The sequence below is a fragment of the Triticum dicoccoides genome, chromosome 6A, assembly GCF_002162155.2.
Source record: "Triticum dicoccoides isolate Atlit2015 ecotype Zavitan chromosome 6A, WEW_v2.0, whole genome shotgun sequence".
Classification (NCBI taxonomy): Eukaryota; Viridiplantae; Streptophyta; class Magnoliopsida; order Poales; family Poaceae; genus Triticum; species Triticum dicoccoides.
This window is the reverse complement of record NC_041390.1, coordinates 112,622,231-112,646,998: the sequence shown is the minus strand read 5'-3', so window position 1 is coordinate 112,646,998 and position 24,768 is coordinate 112,622,231. Positions and strand designations below refer to the sequence as shown.

Genomic DNA, 24,768 nt, shown 5'->3' with positions numbered 1-24,768 from the left:
GGAGGGGATCGAGAGGGGCACTAGGCTGCGCAAGCGTTAGGAGGGACAAAGTGAACGAACGAAGGGAGTGGGGAAGATGGGATCGGGCTTCCTGGCAGCGGCAGGGGAGAGATGGAGATCGGGCCTCTCCTGGCGGCGCTGGTGGGAGGACGAGGGAAGGGAGTGGGGATCGGGGAGATGGTGGGTTCGGGCGCACTAGGGTTAGGATGGGGTAGGTGGCTTTGGCCTTGGGTCGGCCCAGGTGTGAGGGCGCCGGCTGGGATTTCTCTCCCTCCCTACTCAACATGCTTTTCCATTAAAAACAAGACATAAAAGATAAAGAAAAGAAAGAGAAGGTAGGGGCGGAATCTGGGCACGAGGACAATTTTCCCGGACTCTTAAAAATATGCATGGTCCGAGAAAATTAGAAGTGGCAAGATCGGAATATATGAATTCAAACTCATTTGAATTTAATCAAATGGTTTGAACTAGGGCTAGGGTTTTGAAGTGCCAAGAAATTTTGAGAATTTAAGTGGAGCTCGGGGAAGTCACGAAAGAAATTACAGGACAAGTTTGGGGACCAAACTTGAAGCGGAAAAGGGCATGTGATAAATTGCAAGTGTGTTATAGGTGATTCCGAAAATGGAATATTTAATATAGCTCCCTAATATCGGGAGGATACATTATAAAGAGAATCACCATGTGAATTCCCTCGGTTTAAATGGACCGAAGATCCATGCAATTTATTTAGTGAGATGCAAAAGACTTATGACATGATGACATGATGCAATGCACATGATGCGACGAACCAAGACGAATCACCCAACAACACTCGGAAACATGGAAGGCATCTGAAGCTCCGGTCTTGGGGCGTCACAATAGCACTCTCTAAATAAAAATGACAGTAGTTCTCGTGAGCACTAAAGTTTCTGTTTTTTACAACAAGTTCAACAAGACTTTCCCCAAGTCTTCCCAACGGTTCTACTTGGCACAAACACTAATTAAACACAAAAAACACAACCAAAATAGAGGCTAAATAATTTATTATTACTAAACAGGAGCAAAAAGCAAGGAATAAAAATAAAATTGGGTTGCCTCCCAATAAGCGCTATCGTTTAACGCCCCTAGCTAGGCATAGAAAGCAAGAATAGATCTAGGTATTGCCATCTTTGGTAGGCAATCCATAAGTGGCTCTCATGATAGATTCATATGGTAATTTTATTTTCTTTCTAGGGAAGTGTTCCATGCCCTTTTTAATTGGAAATTGGAATCTAATATTCCCTTCCTTCATATCAATAATTGCACCAACCGTTCTAAGGAAAGGTCTACCAAGAATAATAGGGCAAGAAGGATTGCAATCTATATCAAGAACGATAAAATCTACGGGCACATAATTCCTATTAGCAACAATAAGAACATCATTAATTCTTCCCATAGGTTTCTTAATAGTGTAATCCGCAAGATGCAAGTTTAGAGAGCAATCATCAAAATTACGGAAATCTAGCAAATCACACAAATTTTTGGGAATAGTAGAGACACTAGCACCCAAATCACACAAAGCATAAAACTCATAACTTTTAATTTTAATTTTAATAGTTGGTTCCCACTCATCATAAAGTTTTCTAGGGATAGAAACTTCCAATTCAAGTTTTTCTTCATAAGATTGCATCAAGGCATCAACGATATGTTTAGTAAATGCTTTATTTTGACTATAAACGTGAGGAGATTTTAGCACGGATTGCAACAAGGAAATACAATCAATCAAAGAGCAATTTTCATAGTTAATTTCCTTTAGATCCATAATAGTGGGTTTAGCAATATCTAGGGTTTTAATTTCTTCAATCCCACTTTTATCAAATTTAGCATCAAGATCAAAAGATTCAGAATTATTGGAACGCCTTCTAGGTAAAGGTGGATCATATTCAGTCCCATCATTATCAAGATTAATATTGTGAAACAAATATTTAATAGGGGACACATCAATAACTTTTAGATCTTCATCATTATTTTCATAGGAACTAGAAGAACACACTTTTATAAAGGCATCTTTCATAGCACGCATCCTAGCGGTTCTTTCTTTGCACTCATCAATGGAAATTCTCATGGCTTTGAGAGACTCATTGATATCATGCTTAGGTGGAATAGATCTAAGTTTCAAAGAATCAACATCAAGAGCAATTATATCAACGTTCCTAGCCAAATCATCAATCTTAAGCAATTTTTCTTCAATCATAGCATTAAAATTCTTTTGCGAAGAAATAAATTCTTTAATATTAGATTCAAAATCAGAGGGCATCTTATTATAATTTCCATAAGAATTGTTGTAGGAATTACCATAATTATTAGAGGGATTACTAGGATAAGGCCTAGGATTGAAATTTCCTCTATACGCGTAGTTACCAAAATTGTTCCTACCAACAAAATTCACATCCATAGATTCATTATTATTCTCAATAAAAGTAGACAAAGGCATATCATTAGGATCAGATGAAACACTCTTAGTAGCAAATAATTTCATAAGTTCATCCATCTTTCCACTCAAAACATTAATTTTTCTATCGCATGCACTTTTTTATTAGTGGGCCTTTCAGTGTGCCATTGAGAATAATTAACCATAATATTATCTAGGAGTTTAGTAGCATCTCCTAAAGTTATTTCCATAAAAGTGCCTCCCGCGGCTGAATCTAAAAGATTTCTAGAAGCAAAATTCAATCCGGCATAGAAATTTTGAACAATCATCCACAAATTTAAACCATGAGTAGGGCAATTACGTATCATTAGTTTCATTCTCTCCCAAGCTTGTGCAACATGTTCATGATCAAGTTGCTTAAAATTCATAATATCGTTTCTAAGAGAGATGATCTTAGCGGGAGGAAAATACTTAGAGATAAAAGCATCTTTGCACTTGTTCCATGAACCAATACTATTTTTAGGCAAAGACGAAAACCAAGCTTTAGCACGATCTCTAAGCGAAAAAGGAAATAGCTTCAATTTAACAATATCATTATCGACATCTTTCTTCTTTTGCATGTCACACAAATCAATGAAGCTATTAAGATGGGTAGCGGCATCTTCACTAGGAAGGCCGGAAAACGGATCTTTCATGAGAAGATTCAGCAAAGCAGCATTAATTTCACAAGATTCACCATCGGTAAGAGGAGCAATCGGAGTGCTAAGGAAATCATTATTGTTGGTATTGGTGAAGTCACATAATTTAGTATTATCTTGAGCCATCGCGACAAACAAGCAAACTAACACACAAGCAAACAAAAAGGCAAACGGGCAAAAAGAGGCAAATAGAGAGGGAGGAGGGAGGATAGAGAGAGAGGGCGAATAAAACAGCAAGGGTGAAGTGGGGGAGAGGAAAACGAGAGGCAAATGGCAAATAATGTAATGCGGGAGATAGGGATTGTGATGGGTACTTGGTATGTTGACTTTTGCGCAGACTCCCCGGCAACGGCGCCAGAAATTCTTCTTGCTACCTCTTGAGCACTGCGTTGGATTTCTCCGAAGAGGAGAGGATGATGCAGCAAAGTAGCATAAGTATTTCCCTCAGTTTTTGAGAACCAAGGTATCAATCCAGTAGGAGGCCACGCACAAGTCCCCTGTACCTACACAAAAACAATTGCTCAACGCAACCAACGCGCTTAGGGGTTGTCAATCCCTTCACGGTCACTTACGAAAGTGAGATCTGATAGAGATGATAAATAATATTTTTGGTATTTTTGGTATAGAGATGCAAAGTAAAAAAGTAAAAGCAAAGCAATAATAAAGTGATGGAGATTAATATGATGAGAAAGAGACCCGGGGGCCATAGGTTTCACTAGTGGCTTCTCTCAAGAGCATAAGTATTCTACGGTGGGTGAACAAATTACTGTTGAGCAATTGACAGAATTGAGCATAGTTATGAGAATATCTAGGTATGATCATGTATATAGGCATCACGTCCGAGACAAGTAGACCGACTCCTGCCTACATCTACTACTATTACTCCACTCATCGACTGCTATCCAGCATGCATCTAGAGTCTTAAGTTAAAAACAGAGTAACACCTTAAGCAAGATGACATGATGTAGAGGGATAGTTTCATGCAGTATGAGAAAAACCCCATCTTGTTATCCTCGATGGCAACGATACAATACGTGCCTTGCTGCCCCTTCTGTCACTGGGAAAGGACACCGCAAGATCGAACCCAAAGCTAAGTACTTCTCCCATGGCATGAACAACCAATCTAGTAGGCCAAACCAAACTGATAATTCGAAGAGACTTGCAAAGATAACCAATCATACATAAAAGAATTCAGAGAAGATTCAAATATTATTCATAGATAGACTTGATCATAAACCCACAATTCATCGGTCTCAACAAACACACCACAAAAAGAAGATTACATCGAATAGATCTCCACAAGAGAGGGGGAGAACATTGTATTGAGATCCAAAAAGAGAGAAGAGGCCATCTAGCTACTAACTATGGACCCGTAGGTCTGAAGTAAACTACTCACACTTCATCGGAGAGGCTTGGATGATGATGTAGAAGCCCCACGTGATCGATGCCCCCTCCGGCGGAGCTCCGGAACAGGCCCCAAGATGGGATCTCGTGGATACAGAAAGTTGCGGCGGTGGAATTAGGTTTTTGGCTCTGTCCCCGATCGTTTGGGGATACGTGGATATATATGGGAGGAAGAAGTACGTCGGTGGAGTTTTGAGGGGCCCACGAGGCAGGGGGCGCGCCCTAGGGGGGCGCCCTCCACCCTCGTGGCCGCCTCGTGGCTTTCTTGACGGAGGGTCCAAGTCTCCTGGATCTTATCTGATGAGAAAATCACGTTTCCGAAGGTTTCATTCCGTTTGGACTCCGTTTGATATTCTGTTTCTCCGAAACACTGAAATAGGCAAAAAACAGCAATTCTGGGCTAGGCCTCCGGTTAATAGATTAGTCCAAAAAATAATATAAAAGTGGAAAATAAAGCCCAATATAGTCCAAAACAGTGGATAGTATAGCATGGAGCAATCAAAAATTATAGATACGTTGGAGACGTATCACTCCGCCGGAGGGGGCATCGATCACGGAGGGCTTCTACATCATCACCATAGCCCCTCCGATGAAGTGTGAGTAGTTTAACTCAGACCTACGGGTCCATAGTTATTAGCTAGATGGCTTTTTCTCTCTTTATGGATCTCAATACAATGTTCTCCCCCTCTCTTGTGGAGATCTATTCGATGTAATCTTCTTTTTGCGATGTGTTTGTTGAGACCGATGAATTGTGGGTTTATGATCAAATCTATATATGAACAATATTTGAATCTTCTCTGAATTCTTTTATGTATGATTGGTTATCTTTGCAAGTCTCTTCGAATTATCATTTTGGTTTGGCCTACTAGATTGATCTTTCTTGCAATGGGAGAAGTGCTTAGCTTTGGTTCAATCTTGCGGTGTCCTTTCCCAGTGACAGTAGGGGCAGCAAAGCACGTATTGTATTGTTGCCATCGAGGATAACAAGATGGGGTTTTCATCATATTGCATGAGTTTATCCCTCTACATCATGTCATCTTGCTTAAGGCGTTACTCTGTTTCTTCCCTTTGACCTTTTCTTGAAACTCGTGGTCTTGTTAACCATCAACACTTGATGTTTTTCTTGATTTCTACCTTCGTCGATTTCAGCATCACGAAGAGCTTGGGAATCGTTTCCGTTATCCCTTGCATATTATAGTTCATCACGAAGTTCTAGTAACTTGGTGATAGTGACTAGAGGACTTTGTCAATTACTATCTTATCTGGAAAATTAACTCCCACTTGATTCAAGCAATTGTAGTACTCAGACAATCTGAGCACATGCTCACTGGTTGAGCTATTCTCCTCCATCTTTGTAGGCAAAGTACTGTCAGAGGTCTCATACCTCTCGACACGGGCATGAGTATGAAATACCAATTTCATCTCTTGGAACATCTTATATGCTCCATGGCATTCAAAACCTTTTGGAGTCCTGGTTCTAAGACGTAAAGCATGGTGCACTAAACTATCAAGTAGTCATCATATCGAGCTTTTGTCAAAATGTTCATAACGTCTGCATCTGCTCCTGCAATAGTTCTGTCACCTAGCGGTGCATCAAGGACATAATTCTTCTGTGCAGCAATGAGGATAAACCTCAGATCACGGACCAAGTCCGCATCATTCCTAGTATCATCTTTCAACATATTTTTTCTCTATGAACATAACAAAAATAAAACTGGGGAGCTAAACGCGAGCTATTGATCTACAACATAGATATGCTAATACTACCAGGACTAGGTTCATGATAAATTAAAGTTCAATTAATCATATTACTTAAGAACTCCCACTTAGATAGACATCCATCTAATCCTCTAAGTGATCACGTGATCCAAATCAACTAAACCATGTCCGATCATCACGTGAGATGGAGTAGTTTTCAATGGTGAACATCACTATGTTGATCATATCTACTATATGATTCACGCTCAACCTTTCGGTCTCCAGTGTTCCGAGGCCATATCTGCATATACTAGGCTCGTCAAGTTTAACCTGAGTATTCTGCGTGTGCAAAACTGGCTTGCACCCGTTGTAGATGGACATAGAGCTTATCACACCCGATCATCACGTGGTGTCTGGGCACGACGAAATTTGGCAACGATGCATACTCTGGGAGAACACTTTTTATCTTAAAATTTAGTGAGAGATCATCTTATAATGCTACCGTCAATCAAAGTAAGATAAGATGCATAAAAGATAAACATCACATGCAATCAATATAAGTGATATGATATTGGCCATCATCATCTTGTGCTTGTGATCTCCATCTCCGAAGCACTGTCATGATCACCATCGTCACCGGCGCGACACCTTGATCTCCATCGTAGCATCGTTGTCGTCTCGCCAATCTTATGCTTCTACGACTATCGCTACCGCTTAGTGATAAAGTAAAGCATTACAGGGCGATTGCATTGCATACAATAAAGCGACAACCATATGGCTCCTGCCAGTTGCCGATAACTCGGTTACAAAACATGATCATCTCATACAATAAAATTTAGCATCATGTCTTGACCATATCACATCACAACATGCCCTACAAAAACAAGTTAGACGTCCTCTACTTTGTTGTTGCAAGTTTTACGTGGCTGCTACGGGCTTAGCAAGAACCGTTCTTACCTACGCATCAAAACCACAACGATAGGTTGTCAAGTTGGTGCTATTTTAACCTTCGCAAGGACCGGGAGTAGCGACACTCGGTTCAACTAAAGTTGGAGAAACTGACCCCCGCCAGCCACCTGTGTGCAAAGCACGTCGGTAGAACTAGTCTCGCGTAAGCGTACGCGTAATGTCGGTCCGAGCCGCTTCATCCAACAATACCGTCGAACCAAAGTATGACATGCTGGTAAGCAGTATGACTTATATCGCCCACAACTCACTTGTGTTCTACTCGTGCATATGACATCTACGCGTAAAACCTGGCGCGGATGCCACTATTGGGGAACGTAGTAATTTCAAAAAAATTCCTATGCACACGCAAGATCATGGTGATGCATAGCAACGAGAGGGGAGAGTGTTGTCCATGTACCCTCGTAGACCGAAAGCGTAAGCGTTAGCACAACACGGTTGATGTAGTCGTACGTCTTCACGATCCGACCGATCAAGTACCGAACGTACGACACCTCCAAGTTCAGCACACGTTCAACCCGATGACGTCCCTCGAACTCCGATCCAGCCGAGTGTTGAGGGAGAGTTTCGTCAGCACGACGGCGTGGTGACGATGATGATGTTCTACCGACGCAGGGCTTCGCCTAAGCACCGCTACGATATTATCGAGATGGACTATGGTGGAGGGGGGCACCGCACACGGCTAAAAGATCAATGATCAATTGTTGTGTCTATGGGGTGCCCCCCTGCTCCTGTATATAAAGGAGCAAGGGGGTGCAGCCGGCCAGGGAGGAGGCGCGCCAGGAGGAGTCCTACTCCCACCGGGAGTAGGACTCCCCCCTTTCCTAGTTGGATTAGGACTTGGGAGGGGGAAAGAGTGGAGGAGAAGAAGGAAGGGGGGGGGGGGCGCCGCCCCCCTCTCCTTGTCCTATTCGGACTGGGGAGGAGGGGCGCGCGGCCCAGCCCTAGCCGCCTCTCCTCTCTTCCACCTAGGCCCACTATGGCCCATTAAGTCCCCGGGGGGTTCCGGTAACCTCCCGGTTCTCCGGTAAAATCCCAATTTCACCCGGAACACTTTCGATATCCAAACATAGGCTTACAATATATCAATCTTCATGTCTCGACCATTTCGAGACTCCTCGTCATGTCCGTGATCACATCCGGGACTCCGAACAACCTTCGGTACATCAAAACATATAAACTCATAATATAACTGTCATCGAAACGTTAAGCGTGCGGACCCTACGGGTTCGAGAACTATATAGACATGACCGAGACACGTCTCCGGTCAATAACCAACAGCGGAACCTGGATGCTCATGTTGGCTCTCACATATTCTACAAAGATCTTTATCGGTCAAACCGCATAACAACATACGTTGTTCCCTTTGTCATCGGTATGTTACTTTTCCCGAGATTCGATCGTCGGTATCTCAATACCTAGTTCAATCTCATTACCGACAAGTCTCTTTACTCGTTCCGTAATACATCATCCCGCAACTAACTCATTAGTTGCAATGCTTGCAAGGCTTAAGTGATGTGCATTACCGAGAGGGCCCAGAGATACCTCTCCAACAATCGGAGTGACAAATCCTAATCTCGAAATACGCTAACCCAACAAGTACCTTTGGAGACACCTGTAGAGCACCTTTATAATCATCCAGTTACGTTGTGACGTTTGTAGCACACAAAGTGTTCCTCCGATAAACGGGAGTTGTATAATCATAGTCATAGGAACATGTATAAGTCATGAAGAAAGCAATAGCAGAATACTAAACGATCATGTGCTAAGCTAACGAAATGAGTCAAGTCAATCACATCATTCTACTAATGATGTGATCCCGTTAATCAAATGACAACTCATGTCTATGGCTAAGAAACATAACCATCTTTGATCAACGAGCTAGTCAAGTAGAGGCATACTAGTAACACTCTGTTTGTCTATGTATTCACACAAATATTATGTTTCCGGTTAATACAATTCTAGCATGAATAATAAACATTTATCATGAAATAAGAAAATAAATAATAACTTTATTATTGCCTCTAGGGCATATTTCCTTCAATAACAACTTTATTATTGCCTTTAGGGCATATTTCCTTCACTCTCTTGTGCAACTCTAATCACCAGGCTAAATTTTGTGTTTTGACCATTTCCTAAAACTTAATCAAAATCTGACCTTAGTCTGATTTTTTTTCAGGATCTAAACCTTTTGCTACCGCCAGGGTTTTATGGTGGTAGGATATAACAGCCTACTGCCAAGGCCCCTAGCGGTAGGGTTGGATGCCCTATCGCAAATTCCTTCTAAGTATTGAACACAGTGCGTGTTCGTGTCTACCACCGAGCACCTTGGTGATATGGTTGTACCGCGAGTCTGTTCGGTGGTAAGAATGTTTCCTCCCACCAAGGTCCCTGTCGGTAGGCTGTTACACCCTACCGTCATGGACCCTGACGATAGCAAAAGGATCAGATCTCAATTTTTTTCAAACTAGGGTCAGATCTCAATTAAGTTTCAGAAAAAGGTCAAAACACGAAATTTTACCTAATCACCACAACTATATCATCATTATCTCCTTTGTTGGTATCACCATCGAGCACCCGACACTAACACTCAAAGGAGATGCTTTTGTCTCATCTCGAGCGATGATCACCTCGGTCAATTAGCAGCGTAGGGCTTCAGTTTTCAAATTACAATCAAAAGAATGAAATATGTTTTTTTTTTCTCTCAAGAAAAGTAAGACACCATCTTCTATTTCATGTACATGATTATTTTCTGGATAAGAGCGTCCCTGCATTCCTCCTTGTTCAGCGTAAGCCATGGCCTGGCAGCAATCACCCTCGCCGGCGGCGGCGAACTCATCGCCACCACCCGCTCCCACCACCGTAATCTCTCTCGACGAAGATCTCCTCCGCGAGATCTTCCTCCGCCTCCCCTCCCTCCCGAGCCTCGTCCGTGCCGCCCTCAGCTGCCGCACCTTCCTCGGCGCCGTCCGCTCGTCCCCCGCCTTCCGCCGCAGCTTCCGGGAGGCCCACCTGCCCCCTCTCCTCGGCCTCTTCTTCGACCCCGAAGTGCCCTCCATCCCCGCCTTCGCGCCCCTCCGCCGCCGCGCCGACCCTGACCTCGCGGCCGCCGTCCGCGGCGCCGATTTCTTCCTCACCCGCCTCCCCGCCGACGACGACACCTTCCCGGGGTGGGCCATAGAGGGCTGCTGCGACGGCAACGTCCTCCTCCAGAACTGCAGCCTGGAGCAGTTCGCCGTCTACAACCCCCTCGCGCGGGCCCTGGATCTCATCCCCGTGCCGCCCGACAAGATCTTCGACGGCGCCCGCGGCGACGCCAAGTACCTCGGATGCTACATCCTCTCCTCCGAAGAGGGCGGCGAGCCGCTGCGCCTGGTCTACACCTGCCATGACAAGTCGCGGGCGCGTGCCGCCGTCTTCTCGTCGGAGAGCAGGGAGTGGCAGATCTTCCCGTGGTCGGAGGCTGTGACGCCACTGCCTGAAGACGAGCACTGGCTTAAAGTTGGCACGTTGGTGAATGGGTTCGTCTACTGGATACACACAAATGAAGCCTACATCCTTGTGCTGAACACAGCGACACTACATTTCTCCCAGATGGATTTGCCGCCGACCTTGGTGGCGCGAGATCTCATATTCAGGGTTGGCGAGACCAAGGATGGGAAGCCTTGCATTGTCTGCCCAATTGATTTCGAGCTTTTTGTTTGGGTCCGGGGAGCCGAGGATGACGGCATCGAGAGATGGATATTTGACCAGAGGTTTCCGTTGGAGACGATTGTCGAGGTCACCGAGAGTACACTTGTGGAACATGGTGACCTGAAGGTTGTGGCCACTATTGGTGGATTTGTGTACTTCTCTACCATGGAAACGTTCCTTGATGGTCATAATCCTAGTTGGTTCATGTCTCTATGCATGGAGACAGGGGAGCTGGCCACGCTCTTTCAGAGGAGATTTGACGGCCATCCCCATCCCTACATCATGGCATGGCCTCCTTGCTTGATAGACAACCAGGTGCACCCTCAACTTGAAGGTGCTTGATGGAATGTGGACAAGGTATCATAACATTTCCTTCGTTTGGCCACTAGATGGTGTTGTCCAGTAGTGTTATCTTTAAGATGACAATGAAAAAGACATTCTATTTGAGAAACAAGCAAAACAGACTATATATATATATATATATATATATATATATATATATATATATATATATATATATATATATATATATATATTGTAGAATTTGCCAAATGCTTGCTTGTGTTTTTATGTGGCTGCATTTCTGAACTGGTTCACGTGTTGCATTCCTCCTCCTTTGAGACAGAGATTCCACTTTCTAATTGGCATGTTTGTCACTTTGGTTCGATAGTTCTGTTGTGTTGCCAGTTGCACTGAATTTGACACTGTTAATATGTAAATGCTTGTAAAAGGTTCTGCTTGTTATTTTTGTTTTTTTCCTAACCACTCCCTTGTTTTGTTTTCCTTCCCATACCTTATTTGAAATGGAATACCCATCCATCTACTTGAATACAGTATTCCATTGTGGGACTCTTCCCATGAAATATTTTACATTTGGAGCTCCTGTCGATGAGATTAAAATAAGAAATTCAGCTTAGGAACCCGCTAAGAATAAGGCAGAAATTAGGTTAGCTGGATAGCAAGGGATGATCTTGACTACTGGTGGTTGACTTGTTGTGGTTAGAGAGTTCTGCTTCGGTACACTCCCCCTTAAAAGTTTGCATAAATCTTAAAATTACTTAAAAGGGCTATCATCATATTAGTTTGCAGATCAAACGTATTGAATAGATTGATTTGGATACAAAAGACTATGTTATCCTTTTTCATTGAAAGGGTACCTTCTAATCTCCACCTTTAATCTGCACCGAAATCCTTAAACTTTTCTGGGGGTGTGTACTGAAGCAAAGTTCGTGGTTAAATCATTCCTTCGCAACATGCCTCTTTACGTGTAGGGGTTAGAAAGAGAATTGATTTTTTCAGAGCATAGTTTGCTAAGTTATGAATACCAACATATTAGGAGGTATCATTTTAGTAGGCTGGTATATATTTGTAGACCCAACAACAGAGGATCTCCCTGTAAATATTTGTAGACCCAATTGAGTTGGGGTAGCACCAATTGAGGAAAAGCTTGTCCAACATCGTTTGAGATGGTTTGGGCATATTCAGCGCAGGCCTCCAGAAGCTCCAGTGCATAGCGGACGGCTAAAGCGTGCGGAGAATGTCAAGAGAGGGCGGGGTCGACCGATTTTGACATGGGAGGAGTCCGTTAAGAGAGACCTGAAGGATTGGAGTATCGACAAAGAGCTAGCTATGGACAGGGGTGCGTGGAAGCTTGCTATCCATGTGCCAGAGCCATGAGTTGGTTGCGAGATCTTATGGGTTTCACCTCTAGCCTACCCCAACTTGCTTGGGACTAAAGGCTTTGTTGTTGTTGTTGTTGTTGCAACAACAGAGGATCGCCCTGTAAAGTTAGGTGTTTTCGATCTTCAAACAATGAATAAGGTCTGACTAGCAATGTGGCTCTGTAAGCTTAGGACAGAGGATTGCTCTGGCAGAAAGTTTTATACTAGTATTAAACACAGAAATGGAGAGACTCAATTTTGGTCAGGTGGCCGTGATATCAAAGATTCAATTCTGTAAGCATTGGAGAAGAATTGTTGGGGACGAAACTAATACCAGATTCTTGAAGGGTTGGTGGCTGGATAGAGAACCTCTAATCTCTTCGTCTCTCCTTTCATACGCTATATAATATCTGTCTTAGTTTTGGTCTCTGTTTCTGAAGTACTAAATGAGGGGTGGGATGCCATGTTTCTAAACTAGGGCATATGATCAACAGCTGAAACAAAATCGGTTGTATGATCATATCCCTCCTAACTTTCTAAGAGGATGGAAGGTTGAGATGCATTGTCAAATTTGTGTCGGAATGAAACCATTTTATCATTTATCTCTCTCCTGTTCACTTGCGAGGTTTGTGGGGAATAATCTGATGTGCTTTTAATCTGTACTATTTTTGCTGCACAAATTTAGAAACAAGAAATATTTCTAGCTACTGTTGGCATTGCATCGTTTTTTTTTGAACGATATGGTGTTTTAGAAGTCAAGCTTGCTTCGAACAGAAGAGAATTTCTGATCCTTTCATGATTGATATATTCATATGGTAAGTCATTGGCTAAACTTGTGATTCTTGATGCAGACGGAAGTCAGAAAACTGAGAGGAGCCGAAGTGGGGGGTTAAAACCGTTTAGAGAAGCAGGAACCGAAGTCTTGAGGGCAACCGAAGATGGGAGGATCACTCATCAATTCCAGGGCCAACGCGAGGTTTACTGGAGGTCGTCTTGCGACCCAAATGCTCGTGTCCTTGGCTGGCAGTGTTGATTAGGTTTGCTGCTGCGTTTCACCCCAAACTGATTCAGAAAATGAGTGTATGTTGTGTGTTGTGCTGCCTTTCCCTTAGAGACATCACACTGCAGTTTACCCTATTATATATTCAACAGCAGTAATGTAATGGCCAGCATGGGTCGGAGGAAATTAAGCCTAAATGCTTACCATTTTCACTGCCCCTGTTCCAAAATATAAAGGCGGAAGAAACAATGTTTTCCCTTGTTTATTTGTGAACTCTTGGTGATGCTAGGAATGTCTGCGGATGCTAGAGCACCCTTCTTGTTACAAATGGGGTTTTATGTGGATGCTTTGTAGTCTGTACACCACAGCTATTACAAGATCAAAGTGGCTGCAGCAACTGCATACACTGTAACAAAGGAACATATACTCTCTCTTCTTTTTTTTTGCGAGAAACAAGGAACGTATCCAAGACTGTCCATCGCTATTCTTGTTTGACTGACCGGGAGAGCCTGGAAAACCATTGCTGGACAATCTGTACCGGGGAGCTGAGGATGATTGGTGGCAGAAAAAAAATCCGCTGGGTCAAACTATCCCCCCCACGTCCACTGGTCCACATGACGTGGGGAGGCGGAGCGCGACTGGATCAGCACAAGTATTTTCTGTTCCCATATGTATTTGGATCAGATGCAGCGCCTGTGTACTACAAGTGCCACATCTCTCACCTCTGGCCTCTGGGAAAGTCCACGCCTGCTCCCTCTCATTGCTGCCTTCAGAAGTGAAGCGATCTGCGGCTGCATCGATCATTCCGCCGCCTGCACTACGTAGCACGGCTTGCCCAGGTAAGTACCAGAATTTTGCTCCTTTTCCATCGGTTACGTATTGCAAAGCTATTCTAAGAGCAACTTTAATGAGTCGATCCATTTCGTCCGCCGCTGTCCGTTTGGATCGGCACAGACAGAAAAGTCGGCTCAACGCGTCGACCCAAATAGACGCGCGTCCGCTTTTTGTCTGTGGGCAACCCATTCTCGGCCTATTTTTAAGCCGGATTTGTGTCGGCGCGGACACGCGACGGACGAGCGCCCACTCGTCTTCTCCTCTCCCAGGGCCCGCTAATCGGTGGCTCATTGGCCTCCCCCACCCCCCAACCAACAGTAACCCTCGCCCGCCTCCTTCGTCGCCGACACCGCCGCCTTTTTTTGCCGGCGACTCTGCCAGCTGCCGCCGCCTCCACATCCGCTCAGCAACGCCGCTCACTCCTTCCCGTCGTCCCGCCACCATCATCTTGCCGCCGGGGAGCAAACTGTTTCCCATCGCCGCTCCCCCCAACCGCACAGCCGCCCGCGACCAAGAGGCCGCCTCGCCGCCCCAATCAGATCCTCACTGACACGCTCGTCGGATGTCGGCAGGGCAACTAGCTGGTCCGTGTGCGCCGCGGCTCCCTTTGCCGGCCGTCTCCTTCTTCAACGCCCGCAAGCTGTTCGACAGTTTGCCAAGGTACGAAAATGGACTCCGCCGATGAGTTCTTTTCCCACAATTTCCTTTGTGACTTCGACGATTCGTCGTTTGACGAGGAGGAGGAGATATTGACTGCCGTGTTGGTCCATCACCACCTCAACAGCCAACGGCCGTTGTTTCGTGGCTCCATTCCGGGCCACCTTCCGGCGTTGAATTGCAACCGAGAGAGCGGACATTTCCTTCTTTGGAAGGACTATTTTGATACAACAAATCCGTTGTTCAAATATCAAAAATTCCGCCGCCGTTTCCGTATGAGTAGGCATCTTTTCAACCGTATTAGAGAGGGGTGGTCTGCTCTGATGACTATGTCGAGTGCAAAGAGGATGCCGTCGGCAAGATCGGTTTCTCCTCTTATCAGAAATGCACTGCCGCCATCCGAATGCTTGCATACGGAGTGCCCGGTGATCTCATTGACAAGTACGTCCGTATGAATGAGTCTACATGCTTAGAGTCCCTGTATAAGTTCTGCAAGGCTGTTATTGCAGAACTGTCCGGTGATCTCATTGACAAGTACGTCCGTACGAGTATGTCCGAAGTTTACACCATATTCTACATATGTAAGTAATTACCAGCATGAGGCAGAAATAAATTAAGTCTGCATTTTACCATTTCTACCACCGTCCTTCCAAAATATAAGGCAGAAGAAATGATGATGATTCTTATTTGCTTCGTTATGAACCACCCCAGTGCATATTCAATTTTATCGCACGCCTCGTTTCCCACAAAAATTGTTCCGCTTTGAACGTGTTGTTAGTTACTACGACACGTCACATTTATCGCTCGACTAAAGAACCACCAGAGACAATTACGGTCATGCGATGCACATCCGACGGCTTCTGAATCGTCGAGCGCTGTCCCTAAAATTGGCACGTCGGTCAATTAATAACTTTTTTTAAAGTCAATTAATAACTTTTGAGAAGGTTAGTCAGTGGAGAATGTCCAATTTATCGTGCTAGAGTAGATGACTCGAAGCACGCCTTGTTCAGATGTTTTTTTTTTTGAGGGGTAAAACACGCTTTATTGATTATAAGCCACAGTTTGTGGGATACAGTTTGCATGGGGGTGAACAAGCCAAATATGGCGCCCCCGCTAAAGAGAAAGCGAAGATCTAGCTATAGTATGAGCATCACCATTCGATGCACGGCCCTCAAAAACAAAGGTACAATTAAAAGCAGCAGCTCGAAAGCAAATCTCTGAGATAATAGCCCCATGCTTCCCTCCATAGCCTCTGTTTATGTCGTTGATCACCTGCTTGGAGTCCGAAGCGATAATCAAGTCATGAACGTTCAAATCTTCTGCCAAGGACAAAGCTTCACGGCAGGCGATGGCTTCTAACGTCGCCACATCAACTACCCCCGGGATCACCAATGCCGAGCTACCCAGGTAGTTTCCCTGATCATCCCTGCATATTGCCGCAGCCGAGCCACCTCTATTGAACCGGCCAACCCCTGCATCCACGTGGATCTTCGCAAAGCCTCTAGGCGGAGGCTTGGGCCGAGTACAGGGGACAATCCTTGTGCCGCCAGTTGCAACCGATGCCCCGCCATCTCCCAGACTATGAAGTTCGGCTATAAAGCGCTCGATAAAACTGTGTGTGGCGTGTGGGCTCTAGAAGATTCCTTCGTGGATTGCCTGACGACGAGCCCACCAAATTGCCCATAGTGTCACCGCTAGTTGAACAAAAGATGCATGCGATGACGCTTCTAGCAAAGAGAAGAGCCAGAGCTTAGCGTTCGGCTCTGTAGATACACTCATCTGCTCTGTTAAACTTGCATCAGACAGGGCCAATACACACCTGGAGGAGGTGCACTCCAAAAGAGAATGACGCCATGAATCCAAAGCCCCGCACAGCCCGCATGAGCTAGATGTGGACATATTTCTGTGAGCTCTCACATCCTCGGTGGGTAAAGATTGCCTTGCCATCCTCCAAAGAAACATCCTGACTTTGTCGGGCACCTTTGTCTTCCACAACGATCTCCATGCGCTCCCCTCAGAGCCCAGACTCGAGGAGCCGGGGATGTTGGGGAACGTTGCAGAAAATTAAAATTTTTCCTACGGTTTCACCAAGATCCATCTATGAGTTCATCTAAGCAACGAGTCTAGGGAGAGAGTTTGCATCTACATACCACTTGTAGATCGCGTGCGGAAGCTTGCAAGGTGATGATGTAGTCGTACTCGACGTGATCCAAATCACCGATGACCAGCGCCGAACGGACGGCACCTCCGCGTTCAACACACGGGACGGGAGACGTCTCCTCCTTCTTGATCCAGCAAGGGGGAAGGAGAGGTTGATGAAGATCCAGCAGCACGACGGCGTGGTGGTGGATGCAGGGCGTCACAGCAGCAGGGCTTCGCCGAGACTACGAGGGAGAGACGTAACGGGGGGAGGTGGAGGCGCCAGGGGCTGGTGTATGAAGTCCCTCCTCTCCCCCACTATATATAGGGGTGCCAGGGGGGGCACCGGCCCTAGTAGATGAGATCTACTAGGGGGGGCGGCGGCCTAGGGGAGGTTTCCCTCCCCCCCAAGGCACCTAGGGGTGCCTTCCACCACTAGGACTCCTCCTAGGGGGAAACCCTAGGCGCATGGGCCTATAGGGGCTGGTGCCCTTGGCCCATGATGGCCAAGGCGCACCCCCTACAGCCCATGTGGCCCCCCGGGACAGGTGGCCCCACCCGGTGGACCCCCGGGACCCTTCCGGTGGTCCCGGTACAATACCGATAACCCCGAAACTTGTCCCGATGCCCGAAATAGCACTTCCTATATATAATTCTTTACCTACGGACCATTCCGGAACTCCTCGTGACGTCCGGGATCTCATCCGGGACTCCGAACAACATTTGGGTTTCTGCATATCCATATCTTCATAACCCTAGCGTCACCGAACCTTAAGTGTGTAGACCCTACGGGTTCGGGAGACATGCAGACATGACCGAGACGCTCTCAGTCAATAACCATCAGCGGGATCTGGATACCCATGATGGCTCCCACATGCTCCTCGATGTTGTCATCGGATGAACCACGATGTCGAGGATTCGATCAAACCCTGTATGCAATTCCCTTTGTCAATCGGTACGTTACTTGCTCGAGACTCGATCGTCGGTATCCCAATACCTTGTTCAGTCTCGTTACCGGCAAGTCACTTTACTCGTACCGTAATGCATGATCCCGTGTCCAACACCTTGGTCACATTGAGCTCAATATGATGATGCATTACCGAGTGGGCCCAGAGATACCTCTCCGTCATACGGAGTGACAAATCCCAGTCTCGATCCGTGTCAACCCAACAGCTACTTTCGGAGATACCTGTAATGCACCTTTATAGTCACCCAGTTACGTTGTGACGTTTGATACACCCAAGGCACTCTTACGGTATCCGGGAGTTACACGATCTCATGGTCGAAGGAAGAGATACTTGACACTTGCAAAGCTCTAGCAAAACAAACTACACGATCTTTTATGCTATGCTTAGGATTGGGTCTTGTCCATCACATCATTCTCCTAATGATGTGATCCCGTTATCAACGACATCCAATGTCCATAGTCAGGAAATCATGACTATCTGTTGATCACAACGAGCTGGTCAACTAGAGGCTTACCAGGGACATAGTGTGGTCTAAGTATTCACACGTGTATTACGATTTCCGGATAATACAGTTATAGCATGAATAAAAGACAATTATCATGAACAATGAAATATAATAATACTTTTATTATTGCCTCTAGGGCATATTTCCAACAGTCTCCCACTTGCACTAGAGTCACCAATCTAGTTACATTGTGATGAATCGAACACCCATAGAGTTCTGGTGTTGATCATGTTTTGCACGCGAGAGAGGTTTAGTCAGCGGATCTGCGACATTCAGATCCGTATGTACTTTGCAAATCTCTATGTCTCCATCTTGAACATTTTCACGGATGGAGTTGAAACGACGCTTGATGTGCCTGGTCTTCTTGTGAAACCTGGGCTCCTTGGCGAGGGCAATAGCTCCAGTGTTGTCACAGAAGAGTTTGATCGGCCCCGACGCATTGGGTATGACTCCTAGGTCGGTGATGAACTCCTTCACCCAAATCGCTTCATGTGCTGCCTCCGAGGCTGCCATGTACTCCGCTTCACACGTAGATCCCGCCACGACGCTCTGCTTGTTGCTGCACCAGCTTACTGCTCCACCATTCAACATATACACGTATCCGGTTTGTGACTTAGAGTCATCCAGATCTGAGTCGAAGCTAGCGTCGACGTAACCCTTTACGACGAGCTCTTCGTCTCCTCCATAAATGAGAAACATGTCCTTTGTCCTTTTCAGGTACTTCAGGATATTCTTGACCGATGTCCAGTGTTCCTTGCCGGGATTACTTTGGTATCTTGCTACCAAACTTACGGCAAGGTTTACATTGGGTCTGGTACACAGCATGGCATACATAATAGATCCTATGGCTGAAGCATAGGGGATGACACTCATCTCTTCTTTATCTTTTGCCGTGGTCGGTGACTGAGCTGAGCTCAGTCTCATACCTTGTAACATAGGCAAGAACCCCTTCTTGGACTGATCCATTCTGAATCTCTTCAAAATCTTATCAAGGTATGTGCTTTGTGAAAGACCTATGAGGCGTCTCGATCTATCTCTATAGATCTTGATGCCTAATATATAAGCAGCTTCTCCAAGGTCCTTCATTGAAAAACACTTATTCAAGTAGGCCTTAATGCTGTCCAGAAATTCTATATTATTTCCCATCAGGAGTATGTCATCTACATATAATATGAAAAATGCTACAGAGCTCCCACTCACTTTCTTGTAAACGCAGGCTTCTCCATAAGTCTGCATAAACCCAAACGCTTTGATCATCTCATCAAAGCGAATGTTCCAACTCCGAGATGCTTGCACCAGTCCATAAATGGATCGCTGGAGCTTGCATACTTTGTTAGCGTTCCGAGGATTGACAAAACCTTCCGGCTGCATCATATACAGTTCTTCCTTAAGATGCCCGTTAAGGAATGCTGTTTTGACGCCCATCTGCCATATCTCATAATCATAGTATGCGGCAATTGCTAACATGATTCGGACGGACTTTAGCTTCGCTACGGGAGAGAATGTCTCATCGTAGTCAATCCCTTGAACCTGTCGATAACCCTTAGCGACAAGTCGAGCTTTATAGATGGTAACATTACCATCCGCGTCCGTCTTCTTCTTAAAGATCCATTTGTTTTCTATCGCTCGCCGATCATCGGGCAAGTCTGTCAAAGTCCATACTTTGTTTTCATACATGGATTCTATCTCGGATTTCATGGCTTCAAGCCATTTGTTGGAATCCGGGCCCGCCATTGCTTCTTCATAGTTCGAAGGTTCATTGTTGTCTAACAACATGATTTCTAGGACAGGGTTGTCGTACCACTCTGGTGCGGAACGTGTCCTTGTGGACCTACGAAGTTCAGCAGTAACTTGATCCGAAGTACCTTGATCATTATCATTGTTTTCCTCTTCAGTTGGTGTGGGCATCACAGGAACGGTTTCCTGCGCTGCGTCACTATCCCGCTCAAGAGGTAGTACTTCATCGAGTTCTACTTTCCTCCCACTTACTTCTTTCGAGAGAAACTCTTTTTCCAGAAAGCATCCGTTCTTGGCAACAAAGATCTTGCCTTCGGATCTTAAGTAGAAGGTATACCCTACAGTTTCCTTAGGGTATCCTATGAATACGCATTTTTCCGACTTGGGTTCGAGCTTTTCAGGTTGAAGTTTCTTGACATAAGCTTCGCATCCCCAAACTTTTAGAAACGACAGCTTAGGTTTCTTTCCAAACCATAATTCATACGGTGTCGTCTCAACGGATTTAGACGGTGCCCTATTTAAAGTGAATGTAGCTGTCTCTAGAGCGTATCCCCAAAATGATAGCGGTAAATCGGTAAGAGACATCATAGACCGCACCATATCCAATAGAGTGCGATTACGACGTTCGGACACACCGTTTCGCTGAGGTGTTCCAGGCGGCGTGAGCTGTGAAACGATTCCACATTTCTTTAAGTGTGTACCAAATTCGTGACTTAAGTATTCTCCTCCACGATCTGATCATAAGAATTTTATCTTTCGGTCACGTTGATTCTCTACCTCATTCTGAAATTCCTTGAACTTTTCAAAGGTCTCAGACTTGTGTTTCATTAAGTAGACATACCCATATCTACTCAAGTCATCTGTGAGAGTGAGAACATAACGATATCCTCCGCGAGCCTCAACGCTCATTGGACCGCACACATCGGTATGTATGATTTCCAACAAGTTGGTTGCTCGCTCCATTGTTCCGGAGAACGGAGTCTTGGTCATTTTTCCCAAGAGGCATGGTTCGCACGTGTCAAACGATTCATAATCAAGAGACTCTAAAAGTCCATCGGCATGGAGCTTCTTCATGCGCTTGACACCAATGTGACCAAGGCGGCAGTGCCACAAGTATGTGGGACTATCGTTATCAACTTTAAATCTTTTGGCATCTACACTATGAACATGTGTAATATTACGCTCGAGATTCATTAAGAATAAACCATTGACCATCGGAGCATGACCATAAAACATATCTCTCATATAAATCGAACAACCATTATTCTCAGACTTAAATGAGTAGCCATCTCGTATTAAACGAGATCCTGATACAATGTTCATGCTCAAACTTGGCACTAAATAACAATTATTAAGGTTCAAAACTAATCCCGTAGGTAAATGTAGAGGCAGCGTGCCGACGGCGATCACATCGACTCTGGAACCATTCCCGACGCGCATCGTCACCTCGTCCTTTGCCAGTCTCCGTTTATTCCGCAGCTCCTACTGTGAGTTACAAATATGAGCAACGGCACCGGTATCAAATACCCAGGAGTTACTACGATTACTGGTAAGGTACACATCAATCACATGTATATCAAATATACCTTTGGTGTTGCCGGCCTTCTTATCCGCTAAGTATTTGGGGCAGTTCCGCTTCCAGTGACCCTTCCCCTTGCAATAAAAGCACTCAGTCTCAGACTTGGGTCCATTCTTTGACTTCTTCCCGGTAACTGGCTTACCAGGCGCGGCAACATCTTTGCCGTCCTTCTTGAAGTTCTTCTTACCCTTGCCCTTCTTGAACTTAGTGGTCTTATTGACCATCAACACTTGATGTTCTTTCTTGATTTCAGCCTCTGCTGACTTCAGCATCGAGAACACTTCAGGAATGGTCTTTTCCATTCCCTGCATGTTGTAGTTCATCACAAAGCTCTTGTAGCTTGGTGGGAGCGACTGGAGGATTCTGTCAATGACCGCCTCATCTGGGAGGTTAATGTTCAGCTGGGTCATACGGTTGTGCAACCCAGACATCTTCAGGATGTGCTCACTGACAGAACTGTTTTCCTCCATCTTACAACTGTAGAACTTGTCGGAGACATCATATCTCTCGACCCGGGCATGAGCTTGAAAAACTAGTTTCAGCTCTTCGAACATCTCATATGCTCCGTGATGCTCAAAACGCTTTTGGAGCCCCGGTTCTAAGCTGTAAAGCATGCCGCACTGAACGAGGGAGTAATCATCAGCGCGAGTTTGCCAAGCATTCACAATGTCTTGGTTCTCTGGGACGGGAGCGTCACCTAGCGGTCCTTCTACGACATATTGTTTCCTGGCAGCTATGAGGATGATCCTCATGTTCTGGACCCAGTCCGTATAGTTGCTGCCATCATCTTTCAGCTTGGTTTTCTCTAGGAACACGTTGAAGTTCATGTTGACATTAGCGTTGGCCATTGATCTACAAGACATATTTGCAAAGGTTTTAGACTAAGTTCATGATAATAAAGTTCTAATCAAATTATGAACTCCCACTTAGATTAGACATCCCTTTAGTCATCTAAGTGTTACACGATCCGAGTCGACTAGCCCGTGTCCGATCATCACGTGAGACGGACTAGTCATCGTCGGTGAACATTTTCATGTTGATCGTATCTTCCATACGACTCGTGTTCGACCTTTCGGTCTCCGTGTTCCGAGGCCATGTCTGCACATGCTAGGCTCGTCAAGTTAACCCTAAGTGTTTTCGCTGTGTAAAACTGTCTTACACCCGTTGTATGTGAACGTAAGAATCCATCACACTCGATCATCACGTGGTGCTTAGAAACGACGAACTGTAGCAACGGTGCACAGTTAGGGGAGAACACTTCTTGAAATTTTATAAGGGATCATCTTATTTACTACCGTCGTCCTAAGTAAACAAGATGCATAATACATAATAAACATCACATGCAATTATATAGTTGTGACATGATATGGCCAATATCATATAGCTCCATTGATCTTCATCTTCGGGGCTCCATGATCATCTTGTCACCGGCTTGACACCATGATCTCCATCATCATGATCTCCATCATCGTGTCTTCATGAAGTTGTCACGCCAACGACTACTTCTACTTCTATGACTAACGTTTAGCAATAAAGTAAAGTAGTTTACATGACGTTATTCAATGACACGCAGGTCATACAAAAAAAATAATGAAAACTCCTATGGCTCCTGCCGGTTGTCATACTCATCGACATGCAAGTCGTGAATCCTATTACAAAGAACATGATCTCATACATCACAATTCATCATTCATCACAACTTCTGGCCATATCACATCACATGATCAATCGCTGCAAAAACAAGTTAGACGTCCTCTAATTGTTGTTGCATCTTTTATGTGGCTGCAAATGGGTTCTAGCAAGAACGTTTTCTTACCTACGAATCACCACAACGTGATTTTGTCAACTTCTATTTACCCTTCATAAGGGCCCTGTTCATCGATTCCGCTCCAACTAAGGTGGGAGAGACAGACACCCGCCAGCCACCTTATGCAACTTGTGCATGTCAGTCGGTGGAACCGGTCTCACGTAAGTGTACGTGTAAGGTTGGTCCGGGCCACTTCATCCCACAATACCGTTGAGCAAGAAAAGACTAGTAGAAGCAAGTAAGATGACAAAATCCACGCCCACAACAAAGTTGTGTTCTACTCGTGCAAAGAGAACTACGCATAGACCTAGCTCATGATGCCACTGTTGGGGAACGTTGCGGAAAATTAAAATTTTTCCTACGGTTTCACCAAGATCCATCTATGAGTTCATCTAAGCAACGAGTCTAAGGAGAGAGTTTGCATCTACATACCACTTGTAGATCGCGTGCGGAAGCTTGCAAGGTGATGATGTAGTCGTACTCGACGTGATCCAAATCACCGATGACCAGCGCCGAACGGACGGCACCTCCGCGTTCAACACACGTACGGGACGGGAGACGTCTCCTCCTTCTTGATCCAGCAAGGGGGAAGGAGAGGTTGATGAAGATCCAGCAGCACGACGGCGTGGTGGTGGATGCAGGGCGTCACAGCAGCAGGGCTTCGCCGAGACTACGAGGGAGAGACGTAACGGGGGGAGGTGGAGGCGCCAGGGGCTGGTGTATGAAGTCCCTCCTCTCCCCCACTATATATAGGGGTGCCAGGGGGGGCACCGGCCCTAGTAGATGAGATCTACTAGGGGGGCGGCGGCCTAGGGGAGGTTTCCCTCCCCCCCAAGGCACCTAGGGGTGCCTTCCACCACTAGGACTCCTCCTAGGGGGAAACCCTAGGCGCATGGGCCTATAGGGGCTGGTGCCCTTGGCCCATGATGGCCAAGGCGCACCCCCTACAGCCCATGTGGCCCCCCGGGACAGGTGGCCCCACCCGGTGGACCCCCGGGACCCTTCCGGTGGTCCCGGTACAATACCGATAACC

General features: G+C 45.5%; 1 protein-coding gene across 1 annotated transcript; it reads left to right on the top strand.

Annotated features, from left to right (window-relative positions):
- Positions 1–9,897: 9,897 nt before the first annotated feature.
- LOC119315389 lies at positions 9,898–13,782 on the top strand. Its single transcript, XM_037590013.1, has 2 exons — positions 9,898–11,205; positions 13,361–13,782. The coding sequence occupies exon 1, from the start codon at positions 9,952–9,954 to the stop codon at positions 11,188–11,190; it is 1,239 nt and encodes a 412-aa protein (XP_037445910.1). The 5' UTR covers positions 9,898–9,951; the 3' UTR covers positions 11,191–11,205; positions 13,361–13,782.
- Positions 13,783–24,768: the final 10,986 nt, after the last annotated feature.

Excerpts from the sequence above, each read along its gene's own strand:
- LOC119315389 (XM_037590013.1), top strand. The coding sequence starts at position 9,952 with ATGGCCTGGCAGCAATCACCCTCGCCGGCGGCGGCGAACTCATCGCCA.